This window comes from Ascaphus truei, chromosome 3 (assembly GCF_040206685.1).
Source record: "Ascaphus truei isolate aAscTru1 chromosome 3, aAscTru1.hap1, whole genome shotgun sequence".
In the NCBI taxonomy this organism is placed as follows: Eukaryota; Metazoa; Chordata; class Amphibia; order Anura; family Ascaphidae; genus Ascaphus; species Ascaphus truei.
In genome coordinates, this window is record NC_134485.1 from 94,084,189 (window position 1) to 94,109,976 (window position 25,788).

General features: G+C 40.7%; 1 protein-coding gene across 3 annotated transcripts in view; it reads left to right on the forward strand.

Moving 5' to 3' along the window:
* NLGN4X (neuroligin 4 X-linked) overlaps positions 1-25,788 on the forward strand; it is a 607,811-nt gene that overhangs the window by 345,859 nt on the left and 236,164 nt on the right. For 2 of the 3 annotated variants that reach the window (XM_075594568.1, XM_075594569.1), the window contains 2 exons: positions 5,702-5,761; positions 14,235-14,387. In XM_075594568.1, the coding sequence (XP_075450683.1) occupies positions 5,702-5,761; positions 14,235-14,387 (213 nt within the window). The remainder of the gene's footprint in view (positions 1-5,701; positions 5,762-14,234; positions 14,388-25,788) is intronic. The other variant, XM_075594570.1, reaches the window with a different exon arrangement.

Here is a 25,788-nt window from a genome sequence, read left to right on the forward strand (position 1 = left end):
TGTGCTTCTACCTTTCTCTGCTCCCCCCTCTCTTCGCTTAGCCCCCCCCCACTTCCACCTCTCTCTGCTCATCCCCCCGCTTCCACCTCTCTCTTCTCAGCCACATGCTTCCACCTCTCTCTGCTCAGCCCCCCGCTTCCACCTCTCTCTGCTCAGCCCCCCTGCTTCCACCTCTCTCCTCTCTCTGCTCAGACTATACTGTCTCTCTATCCCCATTGGTCAGAGCAGACTCATGTGACGGGCGCATCTCGTGAGCACGGACAGGAGGATCAAGAGTCAAACAGGTAACCATGCCAAGTGCCAAGTGCGGTCAGTGCCAGCGGGGACTCAGCCTAACGTGGGAAGGGGTAAAGCTAGCCTATACGTGGAAGGGGTATTGTGAGGTGCTTGTTCTGATGTCCTACAGGGAGCTAAAACCTGTCCTGATTGTTGCTGTTTGTTCATGCTATCCTGCTAACAATAAACCTCAACCAGTTTGCAAAGTTCCTGGTAGTCTGTGATAAGTTACTGATCTACATGTTCCTGCAAGGAGTCACCCCTGCCTCTGACAGAGCCCTTAGTGGAGGCGCTGCACCCTCTCCTGTGAAAGAGAATATCTACCCTCCAAGCTCCCTGCCCTGCAGAGGCCCAGGCTCCTGGATACCTGCAGGTGAACACCACGAACACCATATCCCCCTTCTATCTCCTTAGGGGGGAGGAGGGTGTTGCATATGTAAAACCAGATTTAATACCTTAATGGAGATATGTATATGGGGTTTGGTAAAAAAAAAAAATATACAGTAGAGACATATGGATTGAAATGTAAAAAATTAAAAATGTAAAAAGAAAATTTTGGTAGGCATCTACTATAAACAACCACATGTTTTTGAGACTGAGAAAGTCAAACTACTTTTGCACATGAAAAGGCAGAAAAACTTGGTCATGCTTTACTTATGGGTGATTTTAATTATCTGGACACCGACTGGAGTAATTAGATTAGCACAACAAGTTAAGGAAACATGTATTTGGTGTGTGCTGAAAGAGAATTACATTGCCCAAATTATTGAGGAACCAACTAGGAAAGATGCAGTACTGGATAATGCACAAGTTATAACAAATAATTAAATGAGGGAACATTTGGGAAACTGTAATTATAACACGGTCTCATTTTAAATAATTGATCAACAACAGTATTATAGTGTAGGGGATCAACAAAGTCCTTAGTCATCTAAGAAATATTCTATAACGAATACATTTGGAGGAAGTTATGGAAGATAAAAATACAGAACAAATTGGCTACTTGAATACACTTAATAAAGTAAAGCCATAGGTAATACATGTAAAATAAACAAATTCGAACCATTGTGGCAACTGAGGTAGCCAGACTCAGCCACCTCCACCTCCGACCACAACATACCCATAGCTGTCACAATATAGCTATGTAAATATTAAATTGTATGTGTAGTATGGCAACCAAAAGATTAACCTTCTTACCAACTGTAATTTGTATTCTGCTTCACTCTGGCTGTGTTATAGAAAGTTACAGTTTCATGGTTTAATTTGCAGGCCAAGTGATCAAATAATTAAGAAAGTGCTGTGTGTTTGATCAGTGACCAACTTTCACTAACTGTTTATGTAAAAATGCCAGGGTGGGAAGGTACCCAGAATTGTCAGACTGTAAGCTTCAAAGACAAGTCATAAAGCCTCACTGATATCCAAGAGCAATGGACATTACTGGATTTGGTAATATCAAACAATGTAGAAGTAATATCAAATATTGAAGTCAGGGAACATTTGGGAAACAGTGATCATAACATGGTCTCATTTGAAAAAAATCATTAAAAAACATGTTACTGTATATGGGTAAACAAAGACTTTACATTTTAGAATGGCAGATTTTAATATACTGAGGAATTGTCTACAAGGAATACATTGGGATGATGTTTTTGCAGGAGAAAATGTGGAAGATATATGGGCAATCTTTAAAGCATTCTTAGAAAAGCACACTTATCAGTGTATACCAATGAGCAGTGGTCGACAAATCACCAAAAAATCTACTCGCCACCTAGTACTACACATGTGCTGCATTTAGATTCTTAAAAGCAGAAGGGACAGAGGCATCATATCAGAATTATAAGGAATGTAACAAAAGTTGCAAAAGGTCAATACAATGAGCAAAAATATAAAATAAAATAAAAAGGATTGCAATACTGTAGAAAGTAAGATCAACCCTAAAAAGTTATTTATGTAACAAATTGATTACAAAAGAAAATATAGAACCATTCCTGTATGAGATGGGCAGGCAAATTGGAGATAAGGAAAAAGTAGAGGTGTTAGATACATTATTTGCCTCTGTATTTACCAGGGAAGTATCAATTGCAAAAATAGTGGCACAGGAAGAAGTTACAACCTCTATATTAACAAACAATTGGGTAACTGTGGAAGACGTGCATAGGTGGCTTGGTAGAATTAAAGTAAATAAAGCACCTTGTCCCAATGGTATGCGCCCAAGAGTTCAGTAGGAGCTAAATTAAGTAATAGCCAACCATACATTTAATATTCAAGGAGTGCATTTCCACAGGTTCAGTACCACAAGATTGTAGTAAAGAAAACATTGTGCCTACATTTTAAAAGGGGGAAAGACAGCTACTGGGGAAATACAGACCTGTAAACCTGACATCAATAGTGCAGAGTGAAACTATGTGAAGGTTTAGTATGGGATAATATTCAGGAATTCCTAGTGGTTATCAACATTATTAGTAATAGTTAGCATAGATTTATGAAGGTTAGGTCATACCAAAATAACATTATTTGTTTCTTTAAGGAAGTACAGTAAGTAGTTGATGTGGTCTACTTAGATCTTGCAAAGGCTTTTAATGCGGTGTCACAAAGAGGTTAGTATAAAAAATAAGGAAATTGGACTCTGTATAAAGATGTGTGCCTAGAATAAAAACTGGTTGATGGATAGACAACAGAGAGATGACAAAAATTGAACCTTTTCAGGTTGGGCTACAGTTGTGAGTGGAGTACCTCAAAGATCGGTACAGGGACCCTTGCTTTTTACATTTATTAATGACCTTGAGCTTGGCATAGAGAGCAAAGTCTACATCTTTGCTGATGACACTAAATTGTGTAAGGTAGTAAAATCAGAGCTGCATGTAATTTCTCTCCAGAAAGACTTGGACAGATTGGATACTTGGGCAGATAAATGTCAGATGAGGTTTAATACAGATAAATATAAGGTTATGCATTTGGGAAACAAGAATAACCAGGCAACTTACAAATAAAATGGGGAAAATTAGGCAAATCCTTGATGGAGAAGATTTTATGAGTGCTTGTAGACTGCACACTTAGCAATAATGCCCAATGTCATGCAGTAGCTGCAAAGGCAAGTACGATCTTATCTTGCATTAAACAGGCTATGGATGGAAGGGAAGCATAATTATGCCACTGTATAAAGCATTGGGAAGACCACACCTTGAATATGGAGTTCAGTTTTGAGCACCACTCTGTATAAAAGGCATGGAACCATAAAAAGTGCAGAGCAGAGCCACCAAATTAATAAAAGAGATGGAAAAATTGACTTATGAGGAGAGTCTAGCTAAATTAGATTTGTTTACCTTTGAAAAGAGGGGATATGATAACTATATACAAAAAAATTTGGGGACAATACAAGGACCTTTCAAAAGAACTATTCATCCCAAGGGCAGTACAAATGACACAGGGTCATCCCATAAGCTTGGACAAAAGGAGATTTCACTATCAACAAAGGAAAAGGTTCTTTACAGTAAGGGTAGTTAAAATGTGTAATTAATTACCCCTGGTGTCTGTATTGCAGATACAATAGTTATCTTCCAAAGAAAGTTTGGCCATCTTTTTAGAAAATAAAGGTACTGTAAAGATTTAGGTGGTCTAACTGTTCCCAGCGCCTGATCAAAATGAACAAATCTGTTTCAATGGGACCCCACACAGTATTAATCCTCCTGGGTCAAAATCGGTGTGGTCACAAGACCGTGCACGATTGTGGCGCAGAGAACAGTTAGACTGGCAATATCTGCATACAGGGATATACCAACTAAGTAACATGGGTAGGATGTTGATGGAGGGAGAAATCTGATTGATTTGGAGACAGGAAGGAATTTATTTTTCCAATTTAAGAGATAGCATTGGATTATGTTCACTGGTTTTTTTTTGTTTGTCTTCCTCTTTATCAAAATAATGTAAATACAAGTATAATATAAGCATCAGTTGTCTAAAATTACCATAGGTTGAACTTGATGGACATATGCCTTTTTTCAATCTCATCTATTATGTAACTTTGTCATATATACGTTTGTGAACTGCAAATGTATTTGGTCATCATAATGAAAAAAAAATAGAATGACACTATGACAAATAGTACAAAGTCTATTTCACCCTTAAGGGTATAAAGATATTTATTGCATTCAATATGTATATTTCCGGTAGGTTTCCATGCAATAGCACTGGAACCAGTAATCTGTTATATCACTACTGGGAGAGAGTTATTGGGTCCAGTTTTTTCATCTCTCTTCGAACTCAGGTTTGTCCATAGTTAGGGAGAAGTGATATAGGACTGTCAGGACCCCCTACAGTGTTGGGCGGTGTGGATTTACTCTCTCTCACATTAAAAGATTGAGGGGTATAATAATTTATTTTCAAAATACACAAAGGGAGACTTAACAGGGAGTACACATTTTCCTTCCTTTTTACCTCCTGGGGGAGGTGTGGTAATATGTGGACTTGTGTGGTAATATGTGTTTTCTCCTTTTTAATTAATACATGATTAGATCGTATTGGTACTGTTTATAAAAACAAAATCTGTACAAGCACTGTAATTAATGTCTTTAATTATATTCAATCTAAAATTTGTCATTTTACAATTTTCTAAATAAATGAATAGAACAATAGTAAGGTAGAATAATATCTTTAATGGCTAATTGATGTTTTTTAAAAAAAAAGTGCATATTTTCGGTTAATTTTTTGGAAAGTCCACAAGTTGTTGTCTTTTATTTTCTAAAACTTCTCCACTTAGGGAATTTAAATTACCCACTGCAGAAATTGCTATGGTAATCCCTAATGCCAGTGAAATAAATAACAAGTGAAAACACAGAACAAGTGATGTTTAACAATAACATAAAAGGGGGGGAAAACCCAGCTGATTATATAGCATTTCATAATACCACCACCATTTAATAGAGATGGCTAAAGTGTCTTGACCTTTCAATCATAGGCCTCTATTTAATATGCTGTGAAGCTGCTTCCCATGCTGGAAAAGATTTTAGTTCTATATGTTTAAATAAAGCTGAACTTTCTTTAAACAAATAGGACTAAAATATACACCATTATGTGGAAACTCAAAGCCTGTTGAATAGGGACTCTAAACGTATTTACATGTAAAGTCATTTTAAAAGTTTCAAGCTACTAACATTTCACATTTTCTCCATTAACCCAAATTTATTTTATAGGGCAGTGCAATTTTTTTTTTGCATCTTTACGTGTGTATTTTGTTCTTGGGCATCTTTTATTTTAATTGTCTTTATATACCCAATGTAACCGCTCTTGACATTTTTGTGTTACATTCCTTTTTTCTAAGTATATTTTTTTTCCTCTTTTTTTAAAACATTTTTACATTTTTTTTTAACAAAACTTCTGGTTTTGAATTCTCTTTTTTTCCTTTTATTCTTCTTACTGTAACCCTCAGGAGCCAACACAAAGAAACAAGCTGATGATATAGCCAATAATGATCGTGGTGAAGATGAAGGTATTTTTTATTTTCAAGCTCAACCCTGATGCATGAATAATAACTTTTTTTAATTTCAAAAGGAGGATTTTTTTTTACAGAACACTTTAGCGCACCTCTTGATTTTCTTCTGGTTTAGAAGATTTTTTTCTTTCTTTTTTTTTTTTATATACTGAAATTAGCATATAAATGTCTGCTATTCTCCAATGTGATACTGTAAGTGAAAAGGTTACCTCTAAAAAGGATAAAGAAGTAGCTTCCTATATATTAATAGCCTGCAATAAATCTGCAAAAAAAGCCAACACTTTAATTTACAAGTACTGTATATAAATTCTAATTAAATTATATACACACGTACACACAACAAGGGTTATATTTCATTTATATATGTTGCATTTTGAATTTTAGGAACCAAAGTACTGTATGAATGCAGTAAATTCACTTAATTTAGAGTAATCAAAGTAAAAAAAAAAAAAATATCGATGGAAATGTGAAGTATAAAAAATGCTGTACCTTACAGTATAAGACAGGATAAACAGCAATACTGTAAGTCATTTGAAAGTAAAGACGTGTGACAAATGATTTATAGAAAGGCTTTCAACATGACATTTACTGTACCTGCAGAAAATCATGGATACATAATGTAATGTGGTTCTGATACATTATGATTTCTACAAAGGCTTTCAAAATTATATTTACCTGCAGAAAATCATGGATACATAATGTAATATAGTTCTGATACGTTATTATAAAATATTTTGTTAAAATAAAGCTATCTTAATGTTTCCTGAAATTTGTCTCATACTTTGTATATCATAAATCTTCCTCCTTCGTGTATTTTGCCTATCAACATGAAAATTTGGTTTTGTACTGTAGATGAAAACATACATTGTATTCAAACCTGTATTTCTGTTCATATACTCTTTAAAGACATACTGTACATACATTTTCTCATAAACAGTATTTCATCAGAAAAGCAATGAAAAGCATATATTTTTTGGATTGAAGAAGTACTATAATAATCAACGTGTACAGGTTGTGTTTAAATCACAGTGAATGCATTTTTTAGACTTGAATGTTATAATGGGATAGGTTTTTTCTAAGAAACTGTAATTTAAAAGGACTGTGTTTGTAGATATATCAAATTAGGAAGCAATAGTACTAACCCAGTCCAATGTGATGACAACCACTCTGAATCCTGTCCCGCGAGTTGATATTGAGCTGCAGCAAAGGATTTTGGATTAGTCTCGGAAAGATCACAGTTGAGGATATTAAATATTTAAATTGCGAGTTTAACAACGCTCTGTAACAACTGATCTTATGCATTATGCAACACTGAGCTAAGATACCAGAATTATCAAAATATATTTTTATGAGTATAAACACACATACAAACTCATTAAAATGAGCATCTGGAGAGATATGCACTCTTAGGGGCCTATTCTATAAACTTAGATAACCAACTCATCAAGGATTTTGAGCTGTTCTTGCAAAATTTTGCTAGGTACTGTAGCTATTCAGAAAGCCTCGGTGAGTTGGTCAAATCATGTGGGGAAAGCATTTTCTCGTGATTAATGGCTCCTGGCCAAACATATTGTTCGGGAGCCGGCGAGAAGCCCAAACTCGCAATTTTGATAAATTCGTGCAATTCTAGTAGCCAATAATGTCATCAGGTATCTGGAATTGTGATTTTATCAAAGATTCTTCTCGCCAGCAAAAACTATCAAAAAGGTATGTGAGAGAGGGACTTAGAAAAAAAAGCATTTTTCCTGCATTGGATTGATTCCTGGGGTCCCTGGAGCTGATATACATCAATGCCAGCACTGGAGACCCCCGGCATCAATCCGATGCATGAAAAATGCATTTACAGTACAGGCAGCTTCATTACCTTAGTGGCTGACCACTAAGGCAATGAAGGGCTTAAATACCAGTGTCATGTTTATTGTGGGTAGCGGGGGTGGGTGAAGGTGGTATTTGGCCCATGATGGGTGCTTAAACCTTGCAGGGGGGCTGAGGGAGGAGTTAACTCCTTCATTACCTTAGCGGTTAGCGGTTTTCTTTTTCTGATGTTTAGGTGCTTGGGTATTTCTTTTATTCTTGTATCTTTTTGGCACTTGTTTTTTTTTTGGTTGCCAATTGACTGCTATTGTGGCTTATCATGCCCATATGGGCATGAGGTACCACTGTTACAATCAATGTGTAGAGGGTGGGGATATTTGCCCTGGAGTGGGTGGTTAGGCTTCCCGGTGGCTAGCGGGGGATGGGTTAACCCCTTAATTACTTTAGCGGTTATTAACCCCTAAGGTGATTAAGGGGCTATGGGCGATTCGATTGTATTTGTTATTGTTCTGTTCCTGTCAACGGAGGACATGGATGCGGAGGATGGTGATGAGGATGTCCTTCATCCTGGCAGGGGTAAGTAGAAGTTTTATTTACTTTCTGCTGGCTGGCTAATGTTTTATTTTGAATTGGCAAATGAGCTATTATCCATGCCTGGATAATAGTAATTTTGCCCATTACTGTACTGTATGTGTTGGGGGGGGGGGTGCTTTTGGGGGTAGAGGAGGTTGGTATTAGGATTGTTGTGTTTTTAATGTTTATTGGGGTAGTGGGATTGGGTGAAGGGGGTAGTTGCCCCAATGGTGGGTGGTTAGGCCTACTGGGTGGGTAGTAGGAGTGGTTAACCCCTTCATTATCATAATGGTTCCCACTGCTATGGTAGTGAAGGGGTTTACCACTCCCGCAACCTTCCCATCAGGCCTAAATTCCCACCATGGAGCAACTACCGTCTTCATCCACCCCAATAAACAGGCCACTTAAGTTTAGCCCCTTCATTGCCTTAGCGGATAGCCGCTAAGGTAATGAAGCTGTGTTTTTTTTAAATTTTAATACTAGTGTGCGTGAGCATGGGGTATCCGGAGCAGAACTGCGTTGATTTCAGCTCTGGGGACCCCCTGTTTCCTGAGATGGAGGCCTCGTTATGGGGTTATGGTATCCCCATGCAATGTTTAAATGTCCCGCGTCACGTGACCGGGACATATAAACACATGGAGAGATACAGGCACCCCATATCTGGGCAGGTACCTCAGGAAGCAGGGGGTCCCCAGACCTGAAATCATCATTGTTCTGCTCCGGAGACCCCTTGCTCATGCACACTAGTATTAAAATTGTAATAAAAACACTGCGATCACTTGCGAGATGTGCAGGGAGAATCGGCTCTCCATGTGCATCTCACATTACAAGAAACTCGCAGCTAGGAGAACTTAGAAAAAAAATCAGATGAGTTTGCTGCTACACCAAACAGTTTTGGCAGTTTCCCGCTGCATGGTTTGGGAGAGGTTCAGATTCTTTCTGAATACCGTTATAACTCAACTGACAAACCGTTTGGCGAGAACATGCCAAAACTTGCAGGATAGGAGCAAACTCATCGAAGCTACTAGAATAGGCACCTTTGAGTTTTAATTTGCAAATTTGTTCACAAATATTTTGCAAATGGGGAAGTTTTGCAACAATTTGCAGAGTGCGTAATGAAAAAATGGCATTAAAAAAGTGCAACCCTGATTCTGTAATTCTTTTCAAATTTTCCTGAAAAATGCAATGACCCTGCAGATCTTTGGAGGGAGCTGTGTCTTCTTTGTGAATAGTTTTCCAAACAGTTCACACATCTATAATCCAGAGCATCATTACACATACCATTTAATTTTACTTTTATATTGTATACAATTATAACAATAATTATTATTTTGTGTTTCAGTTATGAGTATGAAGGCACCTTAATAAACTTGCTTTAAATCAAACATAATTTGTTTAATAATTATTGAAGTGAAACTTCCTTAGTGGCACCTCATTCGTGATGGGGCAAAAAAGAATTGTGGAGACAGAAATGAAACGGATGTGACGTCAGTGCTGGCAGTTGAGGCCGGGCTGTGTTCTGGCTCAGCCCGACCCCAACACTGACATTACACCCGCTCCACAAATCAGATGCGGCGGCGGCGATAGCCGCCGGCGCCGCTCCTAATCGCTCCTAATCCCCCCCCCCCCCGAGCCCCACACCCCCCACACACCGTGACACACACTAACGGCCGCTGCCATGCCGCGCAGCCTCTCTCCTCCCTACCTCCGCTTTCCTGCTGACATGCGGCGGCGGCGGCAGCCCTCAAAATTTAATTGGCAGCCGGTGATTCGCTGTCACGTAAGGTGTGTCAAGGGGTATTTAATTCCCCTCATCCGGCACGGGCTCTGTGGTGCTGCCCGCCGTGGAGTACGCTGCTCCGTGGTGGGATAGCTGAGGCCGAGGCTCCACCCCCTGCCCTGTCACTCCTGCTTTGGTAACGGGAGGAGGGGGGTAACGGGACCACGTGTCACCGGGGGGGCTGGGAGTCCGCAGCTCCGTGTCCGAAGATCAGCCTGGGGTAGTGGGAGTCGGGAGGAGGGGGGTAGTGGGAGTCGGGAGGAGGGGGGGAGTCGGGAGGAGGGGGGTAACGGGACCACGTGTCGCCGGGGGGGGGCTGGGAGTCCGCAGCTCCGTGTCCGCAGCTCCGCCTGGGGTAGTGAGAGGCGGGAGGAGGGGGGTAACGGGACCACGTGTCGCGGGGGGGGGGGGCTGGGAGTCCGCAGCTCCGCCTGGGGTAGTGGGAGGGGGGAGGAGGAGGGGTGGGGGGCACAACACAGAGAGACATTCACACAACACAGAGAGAGAGACACACACTGACTGACACACACACACACACACTGACTGACACTGACTGACACACACACACACTGACTGACACACACACACACTGACTGACACACTCACACACTGACTCACACTCACACACTGACTCACACTCACACACTCACACACTGACTCACACACGCGCACACACTGACTGACTGACACACGCGCACACACACACACACTGACTGACACACGCGCACACACACTGACGGACACGTGCACACACACACACTGACTGACACACACACACACTGACTGACACGCGCACACACACACACTGACTGACACACGCGCACACACACGCTGACTGACACACGCGCACACACGCTGACTGACACGCGCACACATGCTGACTGACACACATGCACACACTCACTGACACACATGCACACACTGACTGACACACATGCACACACTGACTGACACACATGCACACACTGACTGACACACACGCACATACATACTCACTGACTGACACACATACACACACTGAGTGACACACACGCACATACATACTCACTGACTGACACATACACTGACTGACACATGTGTGCCGAGCACGCGCGTTATAAGTCAATTTCTGCGACAAAAGTCAAAGAAGTTTCACTTACTATGCGCGTGCACAGCACACACAGCTTTTTTTTTATGTCTTTCTGCACCATTCTAAATGTTTGAAGCATCATCCCCAGTTTCTTAAATAATAATATATACTGGGTGATCTTCAGGTCTATGAGTAGAAAAGTTTCGTATCCCTGGAGTATCTTAGTTCTGAAGATTTAGGATTTCATTTTCGTTCTTCATCACTACCACACAATGGCAAAAAAACACCTTCCTTTTTGGCATGCTGATCATTAATAAAGATGTCAGTAGAAGGCATGGCCTTTTCAGTATTCATGTGTTTTCCAGTTAAATTGATATTAACCATTAACTTGCTGGAATGCAAGCGAGTACCATCTAAGAACAAAATGTAAACCAATAATGTATACGGAAGTTGGTTGCTTCTACAGATGTAGCAAGGCTTACTGTCTTCGGTGCTGGGGCCACACACCATCCCGGCACTGAACGATTAACACTTCGATGTATCCCATTCAGAACCATGGACACCCGCAGCTCAATTTCGGCAGACCCTGTCGCTGGCGCTGCAGACTTTTGCTTGTTAATCCATGATGCAGATGTCTTGCTACATCTGTAGTTTAATGCCTAGTGAATGTATACACTGGGAGACTCCCTTAAACCGAGGGGAATTGTTTCTTTATGTTATGTTCATTGTGATAGTGCCTTGAATGCCCTGCAGGATTTTCCACCGTGAAATAGTGTAGATTTAGGACTGCTTTTCACTTTTCCATAACCTTTATTGCTGTGTGTGTTTGAAAACATGTATTGCTTTCCACTGCAAAGTCTAAAAATCATCAAATGGTTATGAAAAGGAAACAATCTGCATGAAAATGCTATTGCATCATAAACACAATACAAAGAAAATGGGACACAATAAAGATATCTCAACATTGCTTATTTCTCATATCATATACATGCCCAAAACTATTATATGATGTACTGTAATTGTGACTAATGGTGTATGCTTAAATCCTCGAGGAAATCTATATCTGTACTATAAAAAGCATGCATAATGATTTTAAGAGGATAGAGGATTACAATTTGGATGATAAATTATATGTCATAGATTAATGATTTACATTATTTACTTAACACCTTCTGCTTTGTCATTGTGAAAAAACATTGCATTAAAATCTATGGGATAATTTCACCGTTGCAATACTATTGCAAACGAGGAGCATGAATTCCCATTGCAAACTATTGTATGTTACTTTTTTCTTTGATAAATCTAGTGCATTTATATTTCTTAATCTTAGGGCCTTGTTCATTAAACTTTACTTGTGGTTACAGCACAAGAAAACCATTTATTTCATAAAGTGTATTACTGTACTTCAATGTATATGAATCTGTTTAATTTCAAATGCAATAAAACATTTAATGGAAATTTGCTCTCAAAGGTACAAGAAGATTATTTTGCTATTGTTTATCTTTAAGTTGAACGTTTTAACTCCGTTTTAGACTTTCTATGAACTCCATAAAAATTTAGTTTGAAACTTCATAATTAGTGAAATCTCTCATACTATTGCTAGGCCTCAGTACTTAATGTAAGCCACACTTTGAAATACAATTGTGGCACAATGTGCAATGATCAAAACATTTTGCTGATTAGAGTGGTTTTCAAAATGTTCCTTTTACTGTGATTTGAACAAATTGTGTGCTCACCATTACTTTACAATATAATGCATCTGCAAGATATTTAGAACATCTACACTCCATTCTGCTTTCATATTTTAAGCCAAGGGAAACACATATTCAAAATATAACTAATACAAAGTCCAGGCCTTTCTATTCAAATGTATTCAGAAAGTGTTCCATACAAAAAGTAGAGATAGTGACAGTTGAAAATAGTTTTGGCATTGCATACAAAAAATATGCTAATTGAAGGAGATGTATTTAAGATTTACTCCAGCTTTGCTTTAGTGCAAACATGATATTACTCTTTTTAACAGTTAAAACTGCTGGGCATGTGAACTTTATTATTATTATTTAAAAAAATAACAATGTTAAGCATTTCAGTTGCGTAATAACATACAGTATATAAATGTATTCTTAGGGTGTGATGAATTGTATATCTGATATCCAACAAATAACTGATGTTTGCTCCTTACAAACACTAACTAATGTAAAAGGAAATAGCTGAAGGAAGTGAATAGCAAATACAATAAAGTATAATGGTTTTTCTAACTCATTATTTTATGTGGTCTGCAAAATGAAAATGAACCAAACGTTTTCTTTGGGTTTTAATTAATTTCATTCAGCATATTCTTTTTCAAAATAGACGATCTTTGAACTGGTCTTTATACAGTATAATGTTATCCTCCCAAATCCTGACTTACTATAAGTAATTATGAAGTACAATAAGCAGCATTACTAATTCATCTACTAAGTAGAAGCAGAAAAAAGTTCAGAAAGAAAATGTAAAAACTAGTTTTATAAAATTCAGAAAATGTTTCCAGGTTACAATAACTTTAGACCAATATAATAATTTTACAAAGATATAGACAAGCCAGTCCATATTAGTTAGAACAGCAGCTCAGCCTGCTAACTTTTTTTTGTTACTTAGCTAATTTGGTCTCCTGACCTCCAGGTACCAACCAGTTTCCAAACAATACTCACCCAGCGGACACATAATGGCTGTGGGTCAGAGGTGATATTGAGTATTTTTTCAAAGCAACCTCAAAAGGTTAAGTCAATTTTTGTGACAAATGGGTGTTCAGTGCATATTGGGGGACCATGGATCATCTAAGAGGGTCTACCTAGTTAAGATTGCAGGGAAGAAAAATATTTGGTCAGATTTGGATGTGCCACGGATTGACCTGTTCTATTTGTCCAGATTTCAACAGATCAGTCTCAAAAATGTTTTTATTTATTTTTTAACACAGACTATCCATTGCGGATTCAGCAATCTGCTGGTGGATTTTAAGAATCCAATCCACAGATTTTGCAATCCGCAGAACGGATTTTGAAAGGCAAATTCGGACAAATCCGGGAAACGGATTCGGACTGGTTCGCCCATCTCTAGTTAAGATAAGGAAAAACAGTATATAATAAACATTTTTTTTGGGGGGGGGGCATGGTTGCTCCTTTAAACAACACTACTGTAATTGTAACATTTAGAGTTGTTGTTATTATACGTTCCTTACTTGTACTTTCTTTTAGATATCCATGATCCAAACAATAAGAAACCTGTTATGGTCTACATCCACGGAGGATCCTATATGGAGGGTACTGGAAACATGATTGATGGAAGTATCCTTGCAAGCTACGGAAATGTTATTGTTATTACCCTCAACTACAGGCTAGGTGTTTTAGGTAAGTGACACTATGCTCCCAGTGCATATTGTGAATATGACATGCCCTTTTTCTTTACATTGAAGGTGCGAGAGTCACAATTAAAAGCATTGCAGAACTATTAGAAAGCTGATTGCCTAACAATTGTGGAAACATGAAGAAATAAAAATTGTACTCGTCTCAGAAAGCAGAATATCCTTTCTCGGCTACAGTATGGTTAGAATATAAACGAAAAAAATGCTTTACTTTTATTAATACTATATGTTTCTTGGATCCCCAGGTAACAAACATCTTTAACTTTTTAAACTTGTAATAAATATTGTCACTTAGTTATTTTTTTAAACTTTCGTGGGTAAAAATTCACATCTACAATAAATGAAGTAATTGCTGCAAAACTCTACCTGTTAGAAAACAATGGACAATACAAGTTATCTGCAGGCTTGTAGATGATAAAAATGTGGTTTAACATTTAGGAGACAAGAATGCTAAAAGTCATAATTGTCGTTATTGCAGTTTATAATACTTTTTATGGGACCAGTGTGAAAGTTAGTTACAGTATGCTGTAGATGTTGTTTGTGCATGATGTCTCAGTACCTCAACTGGCTTTACTTCAATTAGATATGACTGGAGGTCTCAAAAGGCCATGTACAATTAGTAAAATCTATGGGCTAGCTCCACCTAACTCCATTCGTGTATTAAATGTGCCGTTAATGCATACACATGGAGCTCATCTTTTTGGCATGTTAACGCAATGCGTTGTGTTAATGCTGGCATGTTATTTAACAGTAGTGCTATTGAAAGTGATGGTTAAGAAGATAATACACTTTACTGTATTTAACGTTATTTTGTGTAAGTCACAAAGGGGGTAATATCTGCAACGTGTGTATTAATAGTAACACAATATTTACCAAACCAAATAACGTGACGTTAGCCAGGTTTTACTTACTGTACTGTATATACAATATTTGGCTTATTTTTAATATGCACGTGATCATTACACAATATCCACACCACACATTTAGTACACTTGATCATTTTTTATACACACACACACACACACACACACACACACACACACACACACACACACACACACACACACACACACACACACACACACACACACACACACACACACACACACATACCTTTCCAAAACCCATGGATCGGGATAATAGAAAAAGCAGCACATTACAGGTAAGTGAATCAGAAGAAGTATATTGCACACAAAAATCCAATGTTTTGGTCCTTCAAGTAGGTCTTCTGATGGGTTTGGGTAAGGTACTGTATATGTCTATTTGATTCATATAGTTCGTGCACATGCCAATATTTACCAATGTTCTCTATAGGTGTGTCTGCTGTTTTGCTGTATGTATGTGTGTGTGTGTGTGTGTGTGTATATCTATATATATATATATATATATATATATATATATATATATATATATATATATATATATATACCATGTTAATGGTTTTGAAGCAAAAGGTGGCACTGTGTGCTCATTTGCATGTAATTTCCCAGAATCCCTTGCTGCAGTGGAATTTCTGTGTGCTGGGTGATAATGGTGAAAGGTGGGGTTGCAGACCGTCTAAGACATGCAAATGAGCATACTGGAATATTTCCATTAGCTATATGCTTTGCTGTGGAGGGGTTTTTGTCACTTTTTTTACCCACCATAACCTACTATGTTTATTGTTGGGAGTAATAGATGTGAGGGGGGAGAGTGTGCGAAATTGGGGGAGTGTAAAATAGAGAGAAGAGAGACTGTCATGGGGAGAGTTGATGGGGGGGTGTCTCTACCTTCTCTGGTGCAACTGTAAGGTCGTCACTGCAGATCGGGCGATGCCTCTGTCCAGCTGGTCCAGCCTCCCCTATTGATGCAATCTCTGGGGTCAGCAGGAGACAGGGATCCTCCGGTCAGCAGTTAACCCCCTTAATCAGATAAGGGGAATGTCTGGGGGTAATTTTTGAAAGTGGAGGACCAAAACCCAAATCAGAGACAGAAACCAGGTTTTGGTTCATTACTGCCTTGGATTCGGGCCCAAGTTGCCTTTGGTTTGACTGAGATCTATAGAGTTCAGGGGTGCTCGGATTTTGAGCCCTTATAATTTTCTATACTCAAAACATTTTCTAATGTGGGTTCTTTAGAGACTGGGAGATGTATTGTTATCCAATTATTCTCCTGTGGATCATAATTACAAGAAGTATGTAATGTGAATTTTTGTGTAAGGGACTCCAAATGCAGTAATGATTAGATTTTGTTTTTCTTTTAGCAAGTCAAAATACAACAGGAGAGTCTTTTATCTTATTTCTGTTTATTTTATACAGTATTTGAAAAGTGTTTGTGTTTAATTGGATCTGTGTGGTTTAAACGTGTTGCTTTTTAAATGTTCATGAAAAAAACATAGACCGTTAAGTTCTCTGCATTGAGTTTTGGTACAAAAGTAAGGGAGTAATTTTTTTGTAGATTAAACTTGTTTTAATTGGAGTAACTTCCACATGTCAAGCGGTACGTTTAAGTCAATGGGAATTAACACCGGAACTGGTGCGATCACCCTTGTTGGCACATGATGCATATGCCCATAGTACTGTAAAATGCATCTCTTTTTCCTCTACTGGTATATTGACCTACAGTACTTCCTCAACCTTCTCATTTTCAGAACCACTTTTCTGCTTTCTGCTTAAATAAATACAAGATCAATACATAATTATAAAGAAGTGTTCACTTGTATTGCCAGCATTCAGGCTACATACTGCATCATTAATTTGTTTTCCTAATTGAAATTGTATTAATTGCAACTGTGTTGTGGTTGTGGGAGGTGGTTTATTTACATTGTTAGGTTTCTAAAGGGATTTAATCCATGTAAGGGATTTAATTTCATGCTCCACCATTGTAAGAGAGAGCATCAGTTTCTTCTGTCCTATTTTGAAAGAAACTTCTGGAATTCCACCCTGTCATTATTAAAAGCAAAAAAATATTGTCTAAAATATATTTGTCAGCTGAATAAATATGAATTCAGGGAGTGGCAGTGACAAGGTCAGTTATTCATACATATAAAACTCAAAATAATAGTGTTTTTCACAGTGTAATAAATATTAATTATTGAGGTATAAGAACAGAATAAAAAATAAGCAGAGTATGTTACTGGGAAATGGATCTGTAACTAGGTTTAGGACATACAAATGTTAAACAAGCCAAGATCTGTGACAACTGCCAACATGTTACGTAATGATGGCTACTGGCCAGTCTTCTGTGCCAGGTGTCAATTCCACCCTACAGTATATACAGCTCAACCCCGTTATAGAGCGATCCGCTACAGTGCGGATCCGCATATAACACGGTCTGAGTGTGGCCCCCGATTTGAAAACACGTCCAAGTTTTTTTGTTTTTTTTTGTGAAATGGCCACTGCGTGAGGACTTACCCGGCATCTGCCGCTCTCTCCTCTCTGCAGCTCTCTCCTCTCTCCCTGCATCATCAGGCTGCATCCACATGCACGGCGCAGATCTCTAAGGTTTTTTTTATAGCATTCAATGCTTTATTGCTAATGGACACGCACGCACACATCGAACCCATGACCCTTCAAACACTGGGAGCGAATCTTTACCTGCTGCACCATAGGATTGGTGTGATGTCATTGACTCTATTATCAAACTTAACTTCTAGTGCACAGTACTGAAAGGCAAAAAAGGTTTGGACATATTTTTAGAAAGGAATGATATACAGAGATATAACAAAGAAGTTAACATGGGAAGGATGTTTATCCAGGGAGTAAGCTGATTGCCAATATTTGGAGTCAGGAAGGAATGTATTTTTTCCCTTATGAAATATCATTAGATGATATTTCACTGGGATTTTTTTTTGCCTTCCTTGTGTCAATATACTGTAAGTACAAAAATAGAATAAAGCATCAGTCATAAATTTAGCATACTGTAGGTTGCCCAATCCCCTGCTCCTCAGAGTCATCAAGTACCAGTGACTCTCGCTCTTCTTTATCTCAAAATTTTAACAGCTCTTCAGAGTCTTGTGCTATCAATGCCAGAGCTTGTTCAGAAATCATTCATATTTTTTAATGTTAGAAGAAGAATGTGCCTTTTGCTGATTGTGATGATTTTGGCAATAATCCTCTTATAATAGAGGTGAAGCCCAGCCATTTCCCTATCGTTTTGATGAATATACAGCATTGTGCCAGGTGATTAGACAGGGGCAGGACACACACAGAGAGAGGTGAGTCCAGTCAGTCATAGTTGAATGCTACAAGTTTTATAAATTGAATGTTAGAAACGTTTGACCTTGGTAACACAACTACAGTCAGAAGCCCTAAAACCAACCTAATTAATCTTATACAGATAGATTTAGTAGGTTGGACACTAATTAGATACTTTATTTTTATTATTAACTAGTGGTGGCACTGGCAGGGTTACTGGTCAGTGGACTGGTGTGTGTCTGGACTAAACACACTGGATGGGGGTGTACCATGTAATGTTAATTAACAAATAACAATAACAAACTAGATAACTAGTACTAATAGTAAATGTGATAAAATAAGGCAGAAAAATCTCCTGTTGCCCAATCTGTCAGAGATATAGGCTCTTCTTTATCTAGTAAGTTAAGTGTATATATCTATATACAATATAGCAGCTATATAGTATGTTCACTGTGTTCAGCAAAAACAGGACTAATGTTTTTTTCATCATATCTTTGTGTCACAGCAGATTTTTACATTTAAGAATTATTTCATAATTTAATCAATATTCTTCGGTGCAAGTATTACAGAATGATGTTTAGCATTTAGAAGATAAGTGCATTATAAAAGTACTTGAGACAGACCAGACGGTGGGGGAAAGAGGGCTACACTCGTTTAATGAAAATGAACCTACTGCAGTGTATCTAGTTGACATAATACAGTGACATCAATCTAGTTAACGTCAGTTTGAGAGAGAGAGAGACTTTCAATCTAGTAGTGTATCCAGTTGTGTATATTGTGGCAAGATGACCGTGGTTAGTGAGAAGACAACACAATTCTACTGGTGAAATAATATGCTGTTGGATTTATTTGTCCAAAAATATAATAAAAACAATGGGTGCTCTGTCCCTTTAAGTAAAATAAAACACAAACAAAAGGCTATCCCCGTTAGGGAAGCTAACTAAACTAGGTTAAGCCTATCTACCCAGCTGGTTAGCCAAGCTAGATCAGACCAACAATATTTGGTAATACCACTTGGCTCCTTATCTGGGAGCTTTATTCCATTGGGACAGCATAAGTCTGTGGAGCCTGTGTCTGTCTGTCTGTCTGTCAGCTCTCCTCTGTCCTCTCTCAGTGTCTGAGAGAGACTGCTGTCCCAGATGCATTTCCTCTTCCTCTTTTTAAAGGCAGGCGAGCTTAATCAGCTGGGTTAACTCCTCGTATACTGGAAAGCAGGCATACTGCCACCTCCTACTAATGTAGTTGTGACAAGGTGATAGTGTAAAGACAGGCGCTGAAACAATACTAGTGTTCACCAATCTATAAGTGAATGAATAATATATATACTTATAATAATAAAGTGCGTGAATATAAGTGACAATTGATAGTGCAAAAAACACGTGTATAAAAGGTTGTAACCCCTGCTCAAACCCTCTGGAAGGTACTGTCTTCACTGGTCCCAGATGATCGATATATGTTCTCACAACCCAGGGGGAGCATAAAGGAAAAAACAACAGAGAAAACACAAATTCAGTGCAGACTGTATGCTGCAGTGTAACAATATGTGAGGAAACTTGGCTCTCGTGTGCAGCCTACTCACAAGATAGCAGTAAGGTAAGGGCAATAACAGGGTCTGTGGAATCTGTGGTGTCGTCTAGGTGTAGACAGGATACCTCTCACATTCATGAATCAGGTAGATGGGAACATGGAAGGGTAAAAAGAAATCTCCATGGTGCAGGTCAATATACTGTAAAAGGATAACTTTATGATGTAGTTAAAAAATGCGCACATACAATATAAAAATCAAACACAAGCATTTGGCACTATAAAAAGTGACTCAGGAGTGTTAGGATGTGGCCACCGCTCACCGCACCGCAGCTCCTTGTCCGCTCTACACCGTGGTAATGTTGGGATCACCTCCAGAGACAGGCTCGCTCACCGTGCCTCCGTTTTTCGTCCGCTCTATGCCGTGGTACTGTTGGGATCACCTCCGGAGACAGGCTTGATCACCGCGCTGCCATTGTGTGTCCCCTATACCCCTTAGTGCTATCGGGATCACCTGCAGTGCGTTCTCCGTTGCGATACGTCACTTCCGGTTCCCGCACTGAGCTCCGTCACGTCACTTCCAGTGCTGCTGTTTGACGAACGGCTGGCAGGACCAATCCATACACTTCCTGGGCGGGTCCTCTCTACGCGTTTCGCCCAATAGGACAATAGGCTTTGTCACGAAGCCTATTGTCCTATTGGGCGAAACGCGTAGAGAGGACCCGCTCAGGAAGTGTATGGATTGGTCCTGCCAGCCGTTCGTCAAACAGCAGCACCAGAAGTGACGTGACGGAGCTCAGTGCGCAAACCGGAAGTGACGTATCGCAACTGAGAACTCACTGCAGGTGATCCCGATAGCACTACGGGGCATAGGGGACACACAACGGCGGCGCGGTGATCGAGCCTGTCTCCGGAGGTGATCCCAACAGTACCACGGCATAGAGCGGACGAAAAACGGAGGCGCGGTGAGCGAGCCTGTCTCTGGAGGTGATCCCAACATTACCACGATGTAGAGCGGACAAGGAGCTGCGGTGCGGTGAGCGGTGGCCACATCCTAACACTCCTGAGTCACTTGTTATAGTGCCAAATGCTTGTGTTTGATTTTTATATTGTATGTGCGCATTTTTTAACTACATCATAAAGTTATCCTTTTACAGTATATTGACCTGCACCATGGAGATTTCTTTTTACCCTTCCATGTTCCCATCTACCTGATTCATGAATGTGAGAGGTATCCTGTCTACACCTAGACGACACCACAGATTCCACAGACCCTGTTATTGCCCTTACCTTACTGCTATCCTGTGAGTAGGCTGCACACGAGAGCCAAGTTTCCTCACATATTGTTACACTGTAGCATACAGTCTGCACTGAGTTTGAGTTTTCTCTGTTGTTTTTTCCTTTATGCTCCCCCTGGGTTGTGAGAACATACCTCCTACTAATGTATACAGAGTCTATGACTCTGTCACAATATGTATGTGTATACATATATGCAGGGCTCGACAAATGCACTTGCCTGCACTCCATGGGCGAGTGCCTTTGTCCCGCTAGTGAATCTCTTACCGGCGGCGGATGCAGCGGCATGGTACAGCATTTTCCCGGCATTCTTTAGCAAGTTTTTTCATCCCGTCCAGCTCCCGTCAAAATGGCTGTGTGGCGTCAAATGATGCAGTGTTGCCATGATGATGGGGCGCTACGTGGCGTCTGATGGCCACCCTGCAGCATGACCCAGTAAAAGAAGAGGGGTGCTCGCACGCTGGCCTGGAATTTGGAGCTGGTACACAGAACGCTCGCACACCCCACACGCTGTGACTGGATAGGCCCGCCGCTCGGCATGAATTGGATATGCAGCCTGGAGCCCGGGGGGGTGGGGGGGAGGGTAGGTATGGTGGAGTGACTGATCAGGACAGCACAGGGTTTAGTCCAAGAAGGCCAGACCGGAAAAAACTAGGGAATTCGGATATACAGTATGATCCTGCATGCAGCAGTGATGGCAGCTAATTTAATTTTCTCTTCCACTTGGGCCTGGCTTACCTCTGCTTCTCTGCCACCCCCCATCCCCCATCAGCCTCTGACCTCCTCCCCGGCACTTATTCCCCGGGGCCTGTCAGCTCAGTCAGCGAGCAGCAGCTGGTCAATATGCAGCGGTCAGAGGCCTCTCCGCATGGTTTCCCCACTTCCTTTCTGTCCGACCGGCTCACCTCCTGGCACAGCAGGCATCCACCCATGTTCCCCAGTGGAATGCTGTCACTCCATCTGATCCAGGATGCCACACCTCACACTCGCTGCTTTGGACACCCCTATTGCCACACCTCTGCTCTCCCGCCACAGCTCCGGATCGTTCTGATGATACATAAGAGGAGGGGGGCACCTATGGCAGCTGGGCAAGGTGATCCGGACCGGGAGTTGGAGGAGCAAGGTGGGTAGGTGAGGGTGGCTCATGCTCAGGCCAGATCCGGGGTCTGGGTGCAGGAGATGAGCCCAGAGCTGAGACATGGATACCTCATCCTGTGCCACTTCCTGCTGGACAAGAACCGCAGCCTCTGCCAGCCTTTCCTGCAGCCCTAACCAAGGCAGGAGGCCGGCAGGGAGCAGAGAAGGGAGAGGGTGACAGCAGGCCCAGGGGAGGAGGAAAGTGGCAAGAGGGCACCAGGCTTGGAGGAGAAGGAGAAGGGCAATATGGTGCCTGGCCTGGGGGAGGAGGGAAGAGGTAAGGGAGAGATAAGTTACTGGAAGGAGCAGAGGGGCATGAGGAAGCCAAGCCTGAAGTATGAGGGGGGCAACCATGTGGCAGCAGAACAGGTGAAGGAGTTTACGGGCAATAAGCAGCTGGAGATAGGGCAGTGGTGTTGCAGGGGATAATACTGTGACAGAGTTGGAGGGTGCAGGGGGTATTATGCCAGTCATGGAGTATGCAGGTGGTATTGATGTGCCTGGTATGATAGATGCAGTGGGTGTTAGGGTACCTGGCATGGAGGGTGCAGGGGGTATTATGCCAGGCATACAGCATGCAGGGGTACTGGGATGACTGGTATGGTGGGTGCAGATGATGTGGGTCTGATAAATTATGTGTTTAGGACAGGGGCTGTAGGACCATTGCTAGAGGATGAACGATGCATCAGGGAGTCAAACTTGGTTGCTGATGGGAGTGTGTGGGTCCCAAATGCAGAAGGGGTGAAGTGCATTGGGGTGTCCATCGTTAATGTCAGCTGCAAAGAACATAAGTGGCAGTACAGTGGAAGGGCAGGAAAGCGCAGTGCCAAAACCCATGTCACTGATGAAGATGGAGGATAAGTTATCCTCTGGCCATTACCAGGGGATCGGGGACTTCATAGCTGATTTAAAGATGATGCTGGAAGGATGCTACCTTCTGCACGGGGTTGATCATTGGTTCTCCAAACAAGGCCAAAAACTGGAGCTGATGCTGGAGCAGAAGCTGGCCCTGCTCTCCCGGTGAGTACCGGCTGTACCATTGCTCTTTTTAGCTACCAAATTCCATTTATCAAAGTGGCTTAAAAAACAGTAGCTGTAGCGTGTCCGATGTCAACAATTCTGAATTTATTCAAGCCGAAGGGGGGAAAGGGAGGCGGGGGGGAGAAGCTTCATTTGCTCCACGTTTTATAAAAAATTGATACAAAATGTATTCTTAGGGAAAGTGGAGGCTCGTAAAACCAGAATTGGGAGTTCCCTTGATGTATGGGGGATGTACTTGATGTATTGCCCCTCCTTGCAATATTTCGACTTTGTTTTGTTCTGTTTTTTGACACAAACAAATCTGTGATGTTACATATTTCTATTGGCTAGAGCCAGTCCTGACACGGCAGACATTGTTGTGTTGTCCCTTATTCAATGGACACATCTTTTGCTCGTGGACCAGGGTGCTACCTGCAGGTCATGTGAACCCTGTTTTTGGTAGGTAAGTAACTCGCATGGGACTGCTGATTCAAATGAATAGGTGTCTTGTTTAATAGTACCTCTTAGAAAACATGAGCATTTCGCCTTCATACATTCACTTGGCAGGCTGGCCTGACAATGCTTCCCTGCACCATTTCAAGACTCAGAATCTTCAGTACAATTTCCCTGGCACATAAATCCAAGCATGCGTGTGCAGTGGTTGTTTTTTCGAAGGTAAATGGTGCAGGAAACCTAAGCAAATACATATTTAATGTATCATCATATTTGTACCTAAACTACAATGCAGAATACAGCTGTAAGTAAAGAAATGTGGTAGAACTCCCCCCCCCCCTTCCCAATATCTGAAAGAAGAGGTGCACGCTCCATAGCGTAACTCTGTATAACAATTCTAACAGTCCTACAGAATTAAGTTCAATTTTTAAAAAAAATATTTTTTACTAATTATACAGTTACGCTATGGAGCTTGCACTTCTTGTTCAGACTGTGTAGCTGTGCTGATCATGGTGAGTGTGTCAGACGGTGTAGGTCAGTGGGTGAGTGTGTCAAACTCTGCTGATCATGGTTTGTGTCCGGCTGTGGAGGTCACAGTGTGAGCCTGTCAGACTACTGCGTGTGTCAGGCTATGCAGGGCTGTGCCACTCTCTCCCTTGGGGTGGGATCTCAGATAGGGCGGCTGCTAATTGAAACATGTCTGTGGCTTTTTCACATCTCAGCTCCTGCTTCAGGTCAATTTCAAACCACAGAGCTGATTGCTGGTTTCACAAGGTTGATCCTTGGAGCATAAGGCTGCAGCAAGCAGATACTGTAATTGGACTATAGAGAGCAGTTAAAGGGCAATATTAATAAGGAATGAAAATGTAACATCCGCTTACACTCAGTACATTTTAACTGGTGGGGTTTTATTCTTCATGCTATCTTGAACTATTCCACAGAGGTACTTGCAACACAACATGGGTTATTAGGAATTTATTTATCTATGTTGGGTGCGAAGCCCTCTGGAAATTTCGTTCCAATAGAGAAACATGCATTACATGCACCTTCCTGGAGAGCAAAAAGGAATTAAAATATTTTTTTCCAATCGAGAGTCCTTTAATGTAAAGAGCTTTATCAATTGCTTAACGATCTTTGTGTTGTATGTGTAGACATTCAGTTGTGGTCTTCAATACATTGGACATACAGTACCACCCATACACTATACAAAAGGTTCATTGAGCATAGGAGGACCATTAAGAAGGGCATCACTTGTCATACTGTTCCCAGAAACTTTCTTACTTGTCATGACAAAAAACAGAGGATTAAATCACAATAATGGAACTTAAACATATCCCCCTCCCAACCTCTGTGTATTAGGAGGGGATAGGTTTCGACTCATTTGCAGAAAGGAAACTTTCCTGATTTATAAATTAAATTGTATGCATTGTACAGTACTTAATCGCTATGTATTTCTCTCCTATTTTGTTATCTGTACACACCCCTGATTGAGTTATCTCTATTGTGAAACGCGTAGGGTTAGGGATGTCAGTACGTCACATGTTGACGCCTATACGGCCTCTCACAAGGACGGAGATTGAATCTTATGCCTCCATCAGAGCACTAGTAGTCCAGCTAGATGTATGCTGGGACAGTGATGCTCTCTTTCCTCTGCTTACATACTGGATTTTGTGATTGCAACTATTGGGACATTTATGAGTTTCTTACCACGCCACGAGCTGTTCACAGAGCATCAGAGAAGACTCCTTTCCTGCACCATGCTGCTGCCTGTGACTGCAACAT